Source organism: Diorhabda sublineata, chromosome 6 (assembly GCF_026230105.1).
Source record: "Diorhabda sublineata isolate icDioSubl1.1 chromosome 6, icDioSubl1.1, whole genome shotgun sequence".
NCBI classification, from domain to species: Eukaryota; Metazoa; Arthropoda; class Insecta; order Coleoptera; family Chrysomelidae; genus Diorhabda; species Diorhabda sublineata.
The window spans coordinates 36,442,600-36,459,160 of NC_079479.1; the positions used below are offsets into that span (position 1 = coordinate 36,442,600).

General features: G+C 30.5%; 2 protein-coding genes across 10 annotated transcripts in view; one reads left to right on the forward strand and one right to left on the reverse strand.

Moving 5' to 3' along the window:
• The window catches only part of LOC130444996 (adenosine deaminase-like protein), a 33,527-nt gene extending 20,441 nt beyond the window's left edge, over positions 1–13,086 (reverse strand). The window contains exon 1 of one of the 4 annotated variants that reach the window (XM_056780426.1): positions 12,513–13,086. The gene's annotated coding sequence lies outside the window, so the exon portion shown is untranslated. Of the gene's footprint in view, positions 1–7,698; positions 7,857–12,512 lie in introns of those variants that run through there. The other 3 variants (XM_056780427.1, XM_056780423.1, XM_056780424.1) reach the window with 3 other exon arrangements.
• Positions 1,015–16,499, forward strand: LOC130444995 (uncharacterized). 6 transcript variants are annotated; one of them, XM_056780418.1, is made up of 17 exons: positions 1,015–1,122; positions 1,681–2,322; positions 8,106–8,235; positions 8,303–8,347; positions 8,407–8,460; positions 8,533–8,703; positions 8,760–8,942; positions 10,770–10,910; positions 11,090–11,218; positions 11,424–11,523; positions 12,061–12,257; positions 13,142–13,387; positions 13,441–13,633; positions 13,975–14,095; positions 15,086–15,253; positions 15,788–16,024; positions 16,298–16,499. In XM_056780418.1, the coding sequence occupies exons 2-17, from the start codon at positions 1,819–1,821 to the stop codon at positions 16,418–16,420; spliced, it is 2,742 nt and encodes a 913-aa protein (XP_056636396.1). In that variant the 5' UTR covers positions 1,015–1,122; positions 1,681–1,818; the 3' UTR covers positions 16,421–16,499. The 6 variants fall into 6 exon arrangements, with proteins under 6 accessions (XP_056636396.1, XP_056636395.1, XP_056636397.1 ...); XM_056780417.1 differs by having other exon boundaries at positions 1,704–2,322; XM_056780419.1 differs by having other exon boundaries at positions 1,015–1,038.
• Positions 16,500–16,561: the final 62 nt, after the last annotated feature.

Below are 16,561 nucleotides of genomic sequence, written 5' to 3' on the forward strand. Positions count from 1 at the left end.
TTCTAAAATTGAATTTCACATTTTTCGATATTAAAAACACTTTTAAAACACCCGGTATACTATACACAAAACGTCTTCAATCAAACGTCAATTTTATTCGAATATAACTATCTCTCTCGCACTCATATATATATAAAACTACGTAAAAAGCGATTTATTAGAATAACTTTCGCGATTGATTCGTTTTATAACAATTATTGTTTTTTATTCAAATTTTCAAATTGAATTTCACATTTTTCGATATTAAAAACACTTTTAAAACACCCGGTATACTATACACAAAACGTCTTCAATCTAACGTCAATTTTATTCGAATATAACTATCTCTCTCGCACTCATATATATATAAAACTACGTAAAAAGCGATTTATTAGAATAACTTTCGCGATTGATTCGTTTTATAACAATTATTGTTTTTTGTTCAAATTCTAAAATTGAATTTCACATTTTTCGATATTAAAAACACTTTTAAAACACCCGGTATACTATACACAAAACGTCTTCAATCAAACGTCAATTTTATTCGAATATAACTATCTCTCTCGCACTCATATATATATATATATATATATAAAACTACGTAAAAATAAAATAAAACTATTTCATTATATAACAATCATTATATCAACAATTCAAAAAAAAATAAAATTTAATTTTGACATAAAATCACTTTTGATAGTTTAAAACAGTTGAATCATTTTTTGTTTTAAAACCTCTAAAAAATTTTTAGGTTATGTGTAAATGTCAAAAGTTTTATAGTCGACTACTCATTTATCGATGTATTTAAATATTATTTTATTAATTCGTACAAAAACAATAATTCTCTAACCTATTTCTATTGTGACAATATGAAATTCATTGCTCTCTGACCCTAGACAAAAGCAATTACCATTTCAATTGTTTGGTTACCGAAATCTACCCATTAAATAATAATTCGGAGAAATCGGTTTCGAGTTGTAAGGGAATGCGCATACGTTAACACATTTTAAAGCTCTAACTTTCAGAGTTAGCCTCAGTCTCCGATTATAGTCGAGAGCGGTAGGTAACGTTTCGCGTCGATTATTTTATGTGCCATGTAAAAGACGCGACGAAATCAAACGATGTTTGAATTAATTTAACACAGTAATTTTTTTTTCTCAAATAAACTTTTATGATATTAGTAGTTCTTTGTTTAGGGAAATTTCTAGATTTATGTTACACATTTATATAGTATAACCGAACTATTAGAGTGGCAAACATAACCTCCATAAAATATTAAAGTGTAAGATTTTTTTTAAACTTAAACATAGTTTGTTGATGAATCAAAATTGAGAGTTTTACAAACTTAAATTTTATATTTAAAAAAATAAATAAACCCCATAGACAAATTACTATAGATATTTTATCTATGCTTTGTCATCATAGTTTCTTCTAAATTTAACAACATGGCCTTTTTTCAAAATGTTTGTAGCCACAGTGAATTATCAAATTTTTAATGGCCTTATAGTCTAGTCAAATTATATTTAAAAATAGTAGTAAAGTTCGAAAAAAAAAGTAAAATGTTATAAAAATGAGTTTTAGTTAGATAAAAATTGTAAATCACATAATTATGTATAAAAAACGGTTGAATATTAGTTTCTCAATAATCACCATTTCTGAGATACAATATTTAAAAGTTAAAATAGTAATTTTCGTCTTCAGATTGAATTTATATTTGTATTTAGAACATTCATACAAACTTTTGGCGAATTTTTGCACGTTTAAACTTATATACGGGGCGTTTTAAAAATTCATTATATAAAATTTGGAAACAATGAAGTGTTGAGGGTATCCACAGATATGTCCGCGACGGATTCCAGAGACCAAACGTCAACAAGAAAAACCTTCGCCAAATTACCAGTTCACCAACTGAATCCGAGTTATACAGTGCGCGTCATTTGTTGCGTTTTCCTCATATTTCTCACCGAAATCTTGTTGGCTCATTACGTTTATCGATTAATGAATTCTGAAATAAGAGAAGACTACGTTTCGAAAAATTCGTTTCGACAACATTTCCTTCTCGAATTACGCAGTGAGGATTTCAGAAACGAAGTCGGAAGAATATTTGGGGAATTGGGGAACATCAATACCAACGTAAATAGAAAGAAGAGGAGTGTCAAACATAAATTGGATTATAATTATCTGGAAATACAAGCGGAGGAGCCGCAAGTCGAGTTTTTTAATCAGAAAACTAGATTAGTTGGCGATGAAAAAGGTGAAGAAAATTTAGGAAAACCCGGGAAGAAGGAGTTATCGCCCGGGGGGGATTCTTGGATATGGGTCACTAGTTCTAGTAGGATACCGGTGAGTTTTTGAATTGAATTTTTTGTATTTTTGCTTTGAAATGTTGGGAAATAAATTATCGACGTTTTGAAATCGAAAAATTATTTCGTTTTTTCTACAAAATCGAAGCAGTTTTCGCACTCGAAAGTAAATCAAAAGAAATATAAAATTCCATTTACGAACTCGTTTATTTCCAAGAGATTCGCAGCAGCCCGACGTGGCACTTCAATTTATTTAAGTAAACAAGAAAATCATCGCGATAAATTGCAATTTAATCTTTATTTATACATTTCACGGCGAACGTTTAGTTCCAGTAATGAATTTTTCATCATAATTTCGAAACACTTACGTTGCCAATTCAGTATATCCATTCGTAAACTACATTAGAACCTAATCTATTCATCAAATATATAAATATATCTTCTTCTAACTCACTATATCCTTAATTGTCTCTGTCTAGTTGTCTAAACATAAATTTATTAAATATTCATGTCGATAATTACTTGGCAACGTTGTAATCGCCATATTTAACGCGTAGTATGACGTCGACAATGGCGGTGTGTAACGTCAACATTCCCCTACTCTATTCAGTATTGGTAGTGACGTTACATCGCCATATTTGAAAAAAAAAACAATATTAATTTTTATTTAAATTCGAATTTCTCCTGCACGCTACTGATTTGTCGAATTTCATCAACTATTCTAATTATTTAGAAGCGTATAGTTTTTTATATTTCCTCGAAAATTGAGAGGTTATAGATGAATCGATTCGATCTATCGATAAACGAGATTTTTATGGATTACTACCGCCGGCTGTGCCTCAAAACGAACTGACAGCTTCATTAAATTCATTATTCATTATTTCCTCCATAGTAATTAATGCTCTGTATAATATTTTTTTGTTGTTTTGTCTGTTGCGTACAATGCGCTTTGCTTTTAGGTGTCCCATTAACTTTTTAACAGTCTCTGCGGTAGTCGCTACACAATACGCCTCGGGAAAAAACTTTTTCATTTTAAATCGAGTGGTTTAAAGTTTATTAAGAAAATTTTACATATTTTCTAGTTTTTATTAGTTTTATATTACGCTATGTTGCCAAATATAATTCGACAAGAACTATTATGTATATATATGAAATTTTGCGAGGGGAATTTTGAGGTTATGTAACTATATCGTCTTTCGTAAACAAATAATGATTGTTATATTGAAAATGCGGTGTTGCCGAATCCAAATTCCGTCGGATCTTAAAATATACAGAGTCGTATTCATGATAATTTATATATATAATGTAAAATAATTATAATATACTTTAATTCGAGTAGATAAAATGATAAAATATAATTAAATTGTTTCGTATAAATTTAGTGACACTCTGTACATCCAGATATTTAACGGTAGATAAGATAAAATTGGAAATAGCGCTTGTTGGAATTCTTGGACGTTACCTTGTCCATATTTCATTTCCATGGTCTTTTTTTTTTTTTGGTTTATATCGTGTTGGGGTTCGCCTCTTCGAGATATATGGTTATCGATTAAAAACCTTTCCTTAAAAGCTTTCTAGATTAAAAGCTTCATGGAAGATGAAAGCTGTTTCGATAGATATTCACAGGGCTGGACTAATAAAGACCGTTCGACAGTCCTAATTAATCGACAAAAATATACAAACTTTTCAAAACACTACCAAGTGTTATAAAAATCATTTCCATCACAATTTTTTTGTTAATAGATCACTTATTGAGCGTAATTTGCAGGAAATTTCATAAAATTTTGTAGCTTCGATTTCAAAATGAAAGATACGCGCATGCGCACGAACGTAAACTTTGTCAATTTTTTTTTAGTAAAAAAAAAAATAGTTTTAACATAAATTTTAGTTACTTGTATTCTTATTAGATGAATTTTGTAATAGGTAAATAGTTTTTTTTTCGAATTATTTCGATTTTAAGTTCAGAATCACGTAATATATACAAAAACGCGTTTTTCTACGCTTAACCCTCAATTTTTGGTAATAAAATTATAACAAAATCATTATACGCGTCTTCTATTCATATTTTTTCGCGAAAGTAAAAAAATATTCAAACGGATTCAAAAACTAAACTCTTCAAACATAACCTCACATTCTGTATAATTTCAACATCTATAAATACGTGAAAGTTTTTCGAGTTTCTTCGGTAATTACATCAAGATTCGAAAGTTATATCAAAATGTACGAATAGAAATAAGGATAAACTGTCGAACACGTCCCCGTCGCAATGGGATTGTGGTTAATGGTTAAATTAGTTTCAAGTTTAATTTGACTTTGTCGAAGTTAGTCAAGATCGTTGGAAAGTTGTTTTATGAAATTAAAATCATGTTTTTCTAATGGACATAATTGAAATAACATTTCCTGTTTGTCTTTTGTGCCATAAAAATTCCCGGTTCAAATTTCAAACATAGATAAATAAAAACTTGGGTACGCCACTGCTTTTATCATCAATTCCCAACTTTCCGCGAACCCTTCCGGGATCAGTGTAAGCCACAAAGGACGATTCGAGAAGTAGACATAAATTCGACGGTCAGGTTTTCGTTGGGGAATACTTTTATTATTGTTACTTCCTACGTTTCACATTCACTATAATGGATTTATGCGCCAAGATACATTTTACGGGGTATTTTATTCTATTTAAAACAAAATTATGATTAAAACACTCGTCCGATCTTCTATTGTGAACTAATGCACGTTTTAATCACGCAACGAGAGCGTGTTTAGTTAATAATAATCTTACATATGACAGGACCGCATTCAGTATCTCATAAAATGAAACTTATCCAACTTTATTTTATAATTATAAAACTTCCTTTTATCTAATACGGAAATTTGAACTTTTTTTTCCAATTTATTTCCATAAATAGTAAATATTTCAACGTTTTATACCCTATTTAATGCATCAAAAAATATTTATTAATGAAGAAATAAGTGGCAAACTGGCAACACTGTTTGATTAACACATATTAATTTCAACAATACTCCCATACGTAATGCAACAATTTCCTGTTCAGATTTCGTAATTAAGTGCCGATATTGATAAACTGCCTTTAATAGTTAATTAAATGTCATATTCAGTAGAGAATTTCATTTTCACAATAGCTTCACAATATAATCATACAACGAATTATCCTGAACGTAACTAACCACAACATAAACGTGTATTCAAAAAAGTAACATCCCTTTGAAGTTGAAATTGATTCACGACGTACTTTTTCTTTACACCTCGTACACATTCTTCTTATGGAAATGACAACATTGCATTCATAATATTCTATTCAACAAATTGATTCATGATCTACTTTTTCTTCACACCTTGTACACATTCTTTTTATAGAATTGACAACATTGTATTTATATAATATTTTATTCAATGTATAAACAGATAAAGTCAAAATGTCTGATTTTCCTACATATATCTACAATACGTTTTAGTCAAACCCGATATTATCCGAATAAAGTCGATGAACAACGAGAAAATGACCACACATCATACACATTTATTTACTTTTTTTGTTTCAGTTCTTTCCTTCCAGTCTCATGTTCAGATATAGTTATTCACCATTTTATATACTTAACCTAATCTTTTCGTGAAGGAAAATGGGAAATTGTACTTTAGGAATATACCAGATAACGAGATATTATTGAAAGAAACCAACATTTTCCAGCCAGTCCTAAGAAGCTTTGAGAGAAATTTTAAAATTAATTGAGTTACCATGGCAACTCTCAATTTGTAGTGAAGTAATACGAGGAGTTTGGAAAGTTTTCGACAAGAAAATGGCAAATCCTTTCGATTTATAAAATACTAAAATTATACTAATTGAAATTCCTGCATGGTCGGTTTTTTATAAAAATAAGACATTATAATTAGCGAAACGTCATTAGATATTTGTTTTTAAAACGTAACAAAAAACATATTTGAACAAATGTCATGAATTTAACTATTGAGTATATATTATCGCAATACACAGCTGTGTTGTGTGTTGCCTCACTAGTAGGTTTATGCATGTCTTAAATTAATCGATATAATAATCGATTACATTTCGCATAAATAAATTTGAAAGTCTACATAGGTTACGTCTTTTTGAAATTTTCGAAAATGAAATGAAATTGAAAAAACGATCTACCAATTTATATAAAAAGCACGTTTCCGCGATTATTTTTTAAGCTTTTCCACTTCTCCATTCATTATATCTCCAGTATAACGAAAGCAACATAAAAAATTCATGTTTCTGAATATCGCACAAAGACTTTTTTTTTACTTTAGTGCTTTTTCCACTCCAAACAATACCTCCTTTTCGCATTACTACCCCTAGAACGTTATGATAGAAATTCGTGCTCTTTAAAAAGTCAAAGGATGCGGTTATACATTTCAAAAACGTAACTTGAGGTTTTTTTTCTTCATTTCAAAAGAAACTAGATAATTTACAAATTATGTAGATTGGTAGAATAAAAATTGATATAACATAAAATACGTTTGTTTGAATGCCTTATTGTCATTACTAATAGTTTTATCATAAATAAAACAGTAAATTTAAATTGAAATTTTTTATAGTGTAGAGTATGACGTTTCCAACGGTAACCTTTTTTATATGTGTTATCGATCAAAGTCTAAAGAAATTTGAGTTCGAAGTTCGCTTCTTTAACATGTCCTCTTATAAAAAACATAGTTAAATTATTTGATTAGAAATTAAATCAGAATAGCTTGGATATATGAATATAAATAGATCTAATTGGTAATAAATTGCATATCCAGTAACTGAACGGAAATTAGGAAAACGGCCATATTGTTTCTGTTAATCAATGAAAGCGCGCGAAATTTAACCACATTTTTTTTTTTTTCGAAACTTATTGTCAGTTTCGAAAGAATCAAATGAGCGACTATTTATTTTAATAATATTTTAACGTTTGATTTAGCTATTTTTATGCATTGTGACTAGTTTAGTATATAAATAGAATAAATAAACTAAGTTAAAGATAAAGTTTCGTAATTAACCTCGAAATAAACCAGATATTAAATCATTTTATTTAGCCCTATCATAGTTTCTCTTGCACTGCGTTGACGTCGATTTAAGATTGATACAAAAAAAAAGGAAAAAACAATGTCTGAGAGTTAGTAATGTCCTTTAGACGATGAAACATTGATAAATATTTGTATGAGCAAAAGGACCCATATTGGTATACCAGTGATTTATAATTATCATTAATGTACTGTAAAAACCAAAAAAATACTATCAAGAAAGTTTAGTTTGATGTTAATTTTACTTTAGTTTTAATTTTGGCTGCATAAACCAAGCTTTAACGTGGATTTATACAGGCAAATAGTAGATCGAAAAATAAGAATTAAAATCGGCGTACTGATATAGATAAATCTTACCAACTTATTGTAACATTATTTAACAGTTTTTCATCACTCACTTCACTAGTTCGAACAATGTACTTGTGTGAAATATTAGTCTTTACGAGCTGACCATTAAGTAAAAAATAGGTATCCTTAGGAGACTAATATGTCAAGCCGGCAGTTTGTTACAGACTGTGTGTTTTAGCGGGTTTTTTCGTAAGAATGCGGGAAAACAGTCGAGACAGAATATTCTAGAGTAAAGCATTTGGGGTAGAGTGGAGCACTTATTATTAATTAAATGAATTTGTTTTCGAACACACTTTTTTGTTTTATAAAATATTTATTATTTGGCTATTGGCGTTAATGTCGTAAAGCTGTTTTCTTTTTCATCCTTTACTAATAAAGATAATCACTTTTGGTATATCTATATTTATCTTTTACAGGAAAAAGCTTTGGAAAGTTATTGTCAAAAAGTACAAGAATTTTGTCCTAAAAATGTAGGACCGCAAGGACCACCGGGACAAAAAGGAGAACAAGGACTACGAGGTTTTCCAGGAATACCAGGAGACATGGGTTAGTTTTCATTATGTGAAATCCTTTTTTTTTTTTAATTTTTTATTTTAGTTTAATTTATTTGTAGGCAACAGGGGATTTACAGGTCCGAAGGGTTCGACGGGTTCTAAAGGTTCGTTTTATGTTCAAAATTTTTTTTATTTTATTTTTTTTTGTGTTCATTATTTCTAGGGGAGCCTGGTTTGAACGGTCTTAAAGGAGATAAAGGAGAACGAGGTTTCTACGGTCGGTTATTTTTTTTCTTCAATTTTTACGTAATTTCAGAAGTTTTTCACTACTTTCTAATTTAATATTTAGGTTCACCGGGATTTCCTGGTGAAAAAGGAGAACAAGGTCGTCCCGGTTTGGACGGCAGAGATGGTTTACCAGGAGAACCGGGGCTATACGGTCGTCCTGGGCGCAATGGATACGACGGTGCCCCTGGAAAAGACGGTATACCCGGAATGGACGGTAAAGATGGTATAAATGGTATTCGAACTACTAAAATTGGATCGATTATAAATTAAATGTTTCAATAACTTCAGGTATGAAAGGTGAGAGAGGTTTAACTGGTCCTCAAGGACCCCGAGGTTTAACGGGGTTGCCAGGACCGCGCGGAAGACCTGGTAAGCCAGGTACGCATGGTACGCCCGGTATACCCGGTATATCTACTTGGCAATTTACTGATAAGAATACTTCGAAATTGTTAATTCCCCCCTCCATTGCAGGTAAGTATAAATTTTGTTCTTATACTGACATTTTTAATAATTATAAATTTTATTTTTCAATTCGAAAATATCGACTAACTTATGTATAACCCCGTATAATTGTTCTAACAACACGTGACCACAAGCGTAAAAAATGGCGAATGTGAAGTTGGTGTATTAATATCAAAGCCATGTTGCCACGTTGATATCTTTTTTAGACATTGTTTTATATACAACTTAATAATAACGTGTTTTATTTCAATTTTTTTTTAAGAAAAACTTTTTTAAATCTCCGAAATATTATTTAAAACAACAGGTTGAAATATTCGAATGATATGGAAAACGCGGCACGTTTTCCAGATACAATTATTCCATTTTAAACGTGATGTGAATATTTTTATTACGCCCGATTTAATGCGTCAATTATTGGAAAAATGTTTACCATAACGTTCCCTCCCTCTCTCTCTCTCTCTCTCTCTCTCTTTCGTTCTCCCTCTGAACGTTTTTTTTTTATTTTTTAATAAACGATTACGTCATTGCTGTTAGATTAATCTGCTATGAAACGTTCGAATAACAATCGTTCGACAGAGCAAAATAATTTCGCCATCAATCATTAAAAATATTTTCTACTTCCCTGAAATTAATCGTTCGAATTTTTATTATTGCGACGGAATTTTCTGTTATAACTTTTTTCATAACGATAATTCATTAACTATAGAGTTTTTAAAGAAAATAACTCATTTTAATATGTGTTTAAACACTTACTTTCTCTGTATATATTCTATGATATAATTTTGCATAACTATTGTGATTGTATTAGAAACTGATGAAAAAAATTGATTTGGCAACGCTGGTTTTGTCGTACTTTGGTCAGTGGCAGTGGTCAGCAAAATCCTAACCTAAGTTTTTTATATACATTTTATTATATCTGGAGTTTCAAAACAACTCTGTTCAAAATACTGTCCTTAAATATTGATTATTTGTCTTGTGTTAAATATTCGTTAAATACAAAAACAACTACAAAGTTTTCCGGTGATAAATTGCCGGTTTTTATAGAGACATAATCCATTTTAGATTAGATCGTGGTTGTGAGATTTAAGAACTGTCACCGCTTTCGCGTGTAATATAAAGTCCATAATGATTTTTCCAGACATCAAAAATCGAAAACTAAAAATGTGTTTGAGCTTGGCGGTGACATCTCTTTAAGGTATATTATCGATATGTCATGAGATATCCTAATAAATAGAATCGAATTTTATTCTTCGCTATAAATAATGAATATTTTTCTCAAATACACATTTCAGGTTATAAATGAAATAGATTCTTATGTAACAAATCTATCCGGTTTTTTATTAAAAAATTAAAAATACTTGATACCGCGCTGCTTTTTATTTATCTTATTTTAATTCTTCTTCTTTTTATTATAATGGTCTCTTTCTTACACTGACGCCTTGTTGAATTATCTAAACACAAATTTTATTTTTAATTTGTATGTAGCGTAGATTATGATAAGTGAAAGTATTATTTCCATTTTCGCGATGAATGATATGAGATAGATAGAGCCACCATCGTCGCAGGTGGTTGTGACATGACAAAAACGAAGGATAAACAATTCCTGCGTTGGCAACATCGGTCGTAGTGGTGACTGTAATGTTCACTTTAAACTTGATTTATTGACGGTTGAGTTTTTTACGTTTTTAGACACAAGCGGCGAATATTTATTTTACAAAAGGGGTATATATATTTATAAAAAATAGTTTTTATTTGTTATTTTAGAAATAAAATGTGTAAATACTTATTGAAACTATAAAAACATATATAAAAGAGTTTATGTTATGGTGGTTATAGGAGCTCCCGGAAAAATAGGCCCCCACATTGTACACGAAAGAGAAAATGTAAATTTGCAGTGCTTAGCTTCTGGTAATCCTCCACCACGTACTTTATGGCAACGTCTGGATAATAGGCCGGTTATTATGGGAACATGGCAAGGTAAAAAAAATTCATGGCATACAAATGGTTTTTTTTTTGAGGAAATTTAACGAATCGCCGTATATAAACCAGAAATTGTTATTTTGTATCTTTATAAATAATGTTTGAACTGGTTTTGTTCCGTGAAAATGGTGCGGAAACAAAATAAAATACTGTGGGATAAATTCATCAATTTTCAGAGCTGCAGGTTCCGGGTCCTAATTTGAGTATTCCGCAAATAACACGCGATCACATGGGAATTTACATGTGCACGGCTGATAATGGAGTGCCCCCACAGGCGAACAGGACGTACTTAATTGAGGTTCATTGTAAGTAAATTTCCATATAAAAAAAACCGTAATGGAAATTTCAGTTACAATATTTCAAAACCCTTCCAAAAAAAAAATATCGCCGTCTATGGACTTTCGATTCGACTCTATTTATACTAAATTAATTTTTTAATTAATTACATTCTCTCGCAATGGTCATTCGTCGATTAATATCTAATCAATCTTCTCTTATTTATAAATACAGTTCCTCCCCTCGTCAGAATATCAAATCAAAATGTGCCGGCGGCAAACGGATCAACAGCGGTCTTGGAATGCGAAACAGAAGCTTTTCCCGAACCCCTTCGGTAAGTCTTTCATCAAATTTCCGAATAAATTTATAACTTTTCTCTTCGAGTTTAACTTAAAGACGAAAATAAATTGAAAAAAGCAAACGATAATGTAATTTACTTGGGTCAAAAAACAAATAAATCTATAAATTGAAAGAATTTCTTGAAATATAACAACGTTAAATTATTCTAAAGACTTTTTATACGTTATGGCAACGCTGCAATTTAATAACGCGGTTATTTTATGTCTAGAATATTCGAAATGCTTTCGATACAAACAAACATACCCGTACAGTTAAATTAATACATAGAGTAGCTAAACAAAAAAAATTCATATTTTTGACGTGGTTCGAAATTTTTAAATAAATGTTGAAACATTTTAAATTAATTCAGAGATTTCTTTTAATGAGGAAGTTCGTTGACGTATAGACAAATGACAGAACCACTCGGATCGTTCCGTGTCGCATCGGCACAGTTCGTTGTTAAAAAATGTTGAATAAATTGAATTATATAATTAAATTAATTTATTTTTTGAGTTTCTTTTACATTTTCCAGTTACTGGGAACGATCTGATGGTAGACTACTCGAAAATAGCGATAAATTTCGAATAGATAATTCACTGGAACGAAACGGGTACAGATTCAGGATGCAGCTGAATATAACCAAAATAACTAGTCAAGATTTCAACTATAAATATTATTGCATCAGCAAAAACGAATTGCAAACAACTAAAGGAGAATTTCAATTGGGAAGTAAGTATTTACATGTTTTTATCGAATCATTTTCAACAGCTATTGTTTTCGAATAATTAGTAGTAGCAGTATATTGGAACGAATTATCTTCCATCTCTAATTAAACACATGGTTACGTTTGACAATACCAAATACAATACGCTTTACACACTTGTAATTTTTCCTATTAAATTGAATAAATTCGTCAACATATTTTTAAAGATCGTTAAAAGTTTACTAGAAAGTATTATTTAAACCAAAATATTTATCACTTACCCAACTATTGACAACAGCGTAAACGTTTTCCCGCGTTTTTAAGAACCACGCAAATCTTCCTTATGTCAATCTTCGACAAATAGTGTCAGAAATTAGATAGCAGTGATCGTGTGGTTTTTAGTTAAAACTTTAACTATCATGGATATACCATGCTCCCAGATTTCCCAGGTAGGTAAAATTGTTAAAACTCCGTAGGTCTCATTAATTCAAATACAGTTTCCTTCCAGATTTGTTCGACCTCGTTTTTAAGTTACAACTTTTTCAAGTCCGATTCATAAACTTGACTTTTCCGTTTCCGTTTGACGTTCGTAGCAAATTCTACACCCTATTCATAAATTTGAGGTTAAAAATTTTGTTATCTTTTTGTCGTTTATACTACTTTTTATTTTCGTCGTATTTTTGTGTTTTTATTTGTAAGTTACTACGAACGGCAGACCGATCATATGCATTTCATTAAAAGATGGCCTTGAATTTTTTTATTTTCTTTCTTCAATGTACAGGTCCGGCATGGCTTTCGACGTCCTTTTTATAAATTCTTTTACTATTCTATTTTTTTATATAAACAGGTCCGGCATGGCGTTCGACGTCCTATTTATAAATTATTTTTCTATTTTATTTTTTTTTTTAAGAATATACGTCTGATCAGTCGTTATACACCGAAAGGGGTAAGGGTCCAGTTCTGTTCGGTATGATTCCTCCCGAGAAAGTATCGTTGGAAGATCTTTGCGGGCCTCCGATCCAATGCCCCGAATGCGATTTCAAAGAACAGAAATGCATTTCTGGGGGAGTATCTTTGGTCGATTTAATCAGCCATTGGGAGGTACATCCTTATAACGAAGATATCACTTATAGCGGTTTTCCTAATAGGGTTAAAGGTACTTTGATTTTATGTACCTAAATTTAAAATATTGAATAAAATATGTTGTAGATTGCGTGCTATACGCGGTAGGTAAACCAGTCTATCTTCGAACAACTGAAGATCAATTTGGATGCTGGATGAGGGATTCTAATCCGGTATCGGATAAAGACGAGATGAAATTTTGGGTAACTAAAGAAACTTACCCGGATAAATTATTTGAATATGCTAATAAAACTATGTATAGGAACGATACTCATACTGCGTTAGTATTTTGTTTTTTTTTTGTTTTATGAAAAGGGGTGAAAATTTCGGCGAATTAAGACAAAACACGAATTCTGTTATGATATATGTCCAATTAAAGTGATAAAGAATAAAAAAGTTCACGAATTTTAATAATTTTTTCACTTAACCTCAAAATTTCCTACCAAAAATTGGTGGGAAAATTCCATTTTTTAATACCACCGAAGATGATAACTTGGTTATCGAAACGCGCGATTTCCACCCCTTTCATCCCCAATTAATCTAATATTTCCAATCCAAAGCATTGGACGAACGTGCTATACTTAAAATACCGTAGATGTATTATTTTTCTTTGTATTCCAGTGTATATGATTTAGATCATCCGTTCGGGGGAAACACCCACGTCATATACAACGGTAATTTTTTCTACAATATCAAAGATACTCTTAGAATTGTCAGGTATAATCTTCTCAATCAAAGTACGGTAAGTTTTTATTATTAGAAACTTTAAATTTTTTTTATTATTTAATACGTTTCATTATCGTAAATATAAACATTGTATTCCACCTATTATTTAAAATATTTCGTCTTGGTTAATAAAGTGTCGATCTGGCTGAATACAACCCTGTCGTTAGAATATAAAAAACTAATGGACTACACAAGTGTTAACGTCACACACGATCGTATAAATGTTTAGCGATTTGTGATTCTTTCGTATTATAAATTTTGCAAAAAAATACCTTCTGGTACAAAACACATCACCATCTTAAACAACACTTTTTAAATTACTTTAAAGAACACACACTACCTCACAAACTTTGAAAAGTGAACTATTACAATATGTCGGCCGTGACGTCACCTTCCGGCTGTCTATTGCTCACAAGTCTCGATTTACTATTTTATACATACAATGTTGCCGATACATTATTTTTTCTAATCGATTTATTACTATTATTACAACAAATGATTATGCTCGTTTATAAAAAAGTTTATATTTCCTAATATTTGTGTGTTACTTTTCAAAACTCGATATATATATTTTTTTAAGGAGCGTTAAAATATTCTATAATTTTACAATTACTAAGAACATTTCTCTTCAACTAACCATTTTCAATATTTTCTGAAGTTAAGTTAAATCTGGCAACATAGATATTTGATTCGACGTTCATGACTGGTATAACCTGAACAGTACACATTTAATGATTCAATGAAGTTACAAAGATGAATTTCGAAGAAAAAACTAAATCTGAGTGACAAATAAACTTTGTAATTTTTTCAAATAAGAATTTATTTATATAATGAAAAGTGTGTACCTTGAAAACTGGTACATATGATGTTGTATACGAACCGCGATTGATGTATCTCTATTGTTTAATTTCTTAACTTATGAAAAGTTGATATAGTTATTTAATACCACAAAAACAATTCATAAATAGACAAAAATTATTGTCAGTAAGTCAATATCACATTTTAGGTACCTTTGGATTTACCTAGTTCGGATTCAAATCCAAAATTTAACAATAATAATAAAAACGTTAAACTTTATAAAGGCCAATATAATACTGTTGATTTTAACGTAGACGATAATGGATTATGGATAATATTCGCAGTACCGGGTTCAAATAATACTGCCATAATGAAAGTAAGCTTTAAAATATATTAGTGAACAAGAAGTAGGCCATTACTGGAACGGAAGTGGTATGACGTAACATTATTACTAAAGTCCCGGTATTGGAAAGTCAGTCACATGATTGGTTGGCGTCGAGCTAACAAATTAATGGCGGCTCCAATAAAATAAGCGCGCGAAACAATGAACTGTTTTAATGATCGAATATTGTTATTGACTTTGAAAGCTTTTATTCGTATTATAAAAATTTTATAAAAAAAAATCATTTACAGACATAAATAATTAAATTACAAAAAAATGACTAGTCAAATGACAAGTATTTTATTATGTTTGAAGGTGTTTACATTCTCGAGATTCCATAACAGGAGAGATTGACGACGAGCGCAAGCGCGGGCGCCATTTCTTGTCACGTGTCTAAAGTTTCCAATACGGTGACTTTATCTCCCCCTCTAGAGACGAACGTTCATTCTATCCAGTGACGGCTTTGCTCACTTACTATATATATATATATATTTCGAAATTCGAAAAAATATTAGTTTATTTATACAGGTGAACACGGAAACTATGAAAGCTCAATATATTTGGAACATAAGTCTGGAACATCAAAAAGTCGGTGAAATGTTTATTGTTTGCGGCGTCCTTTACGCCGTAGATAGCGTAACCGATCGAAATACGAAAATACGATTCGCGTTCGATCTTTATAAAAATAATTTACTAGACGTGAATTTGGCGTTTACGAATCCTTTCAGAAAGACTACAATGTTGGGATATAACGCAAGAAATCAGGTAATATAATAAATTACGAATATCCTATTGACTGCGCCAATTATAATCGTCGATCTACCGGATTTTGTGATAACAAATTTTTTATTTATCGACTTTTGAATATCGTAAAATGTTATTTTGGCCAAACGGCGATGTTTTAGTGTTATATTTGACTAATTAAAATTGAAATTTGATATTAGTACTTTGTAATCTCTGAACGTATATTGGATCAAATAACATCTGGTATTTTATGGCTTTGTTTGTATAAAGTTCCTAAGAATATTATTTTTTTAGGAATTGTATTCTTGGGATAAAGGAAACCAATTAACTTATCCTGTTCGATATCATGATATAGGTTACAACTCAACAACGGCACCTGGAAAAGATGACAGAAGTGAAATGTTGGATGCCATTTGAAATGCAATTTAGTTTACTTTATAAACCTTTTCAATTTAAAAACAAACAGAAACATGATTTAATAAATTTTAAAAATATATTTTTTTGTTAGTTTTTGCTACTCCGGTCCTGCTTATTTATTTCCATAATATACAATTTGAA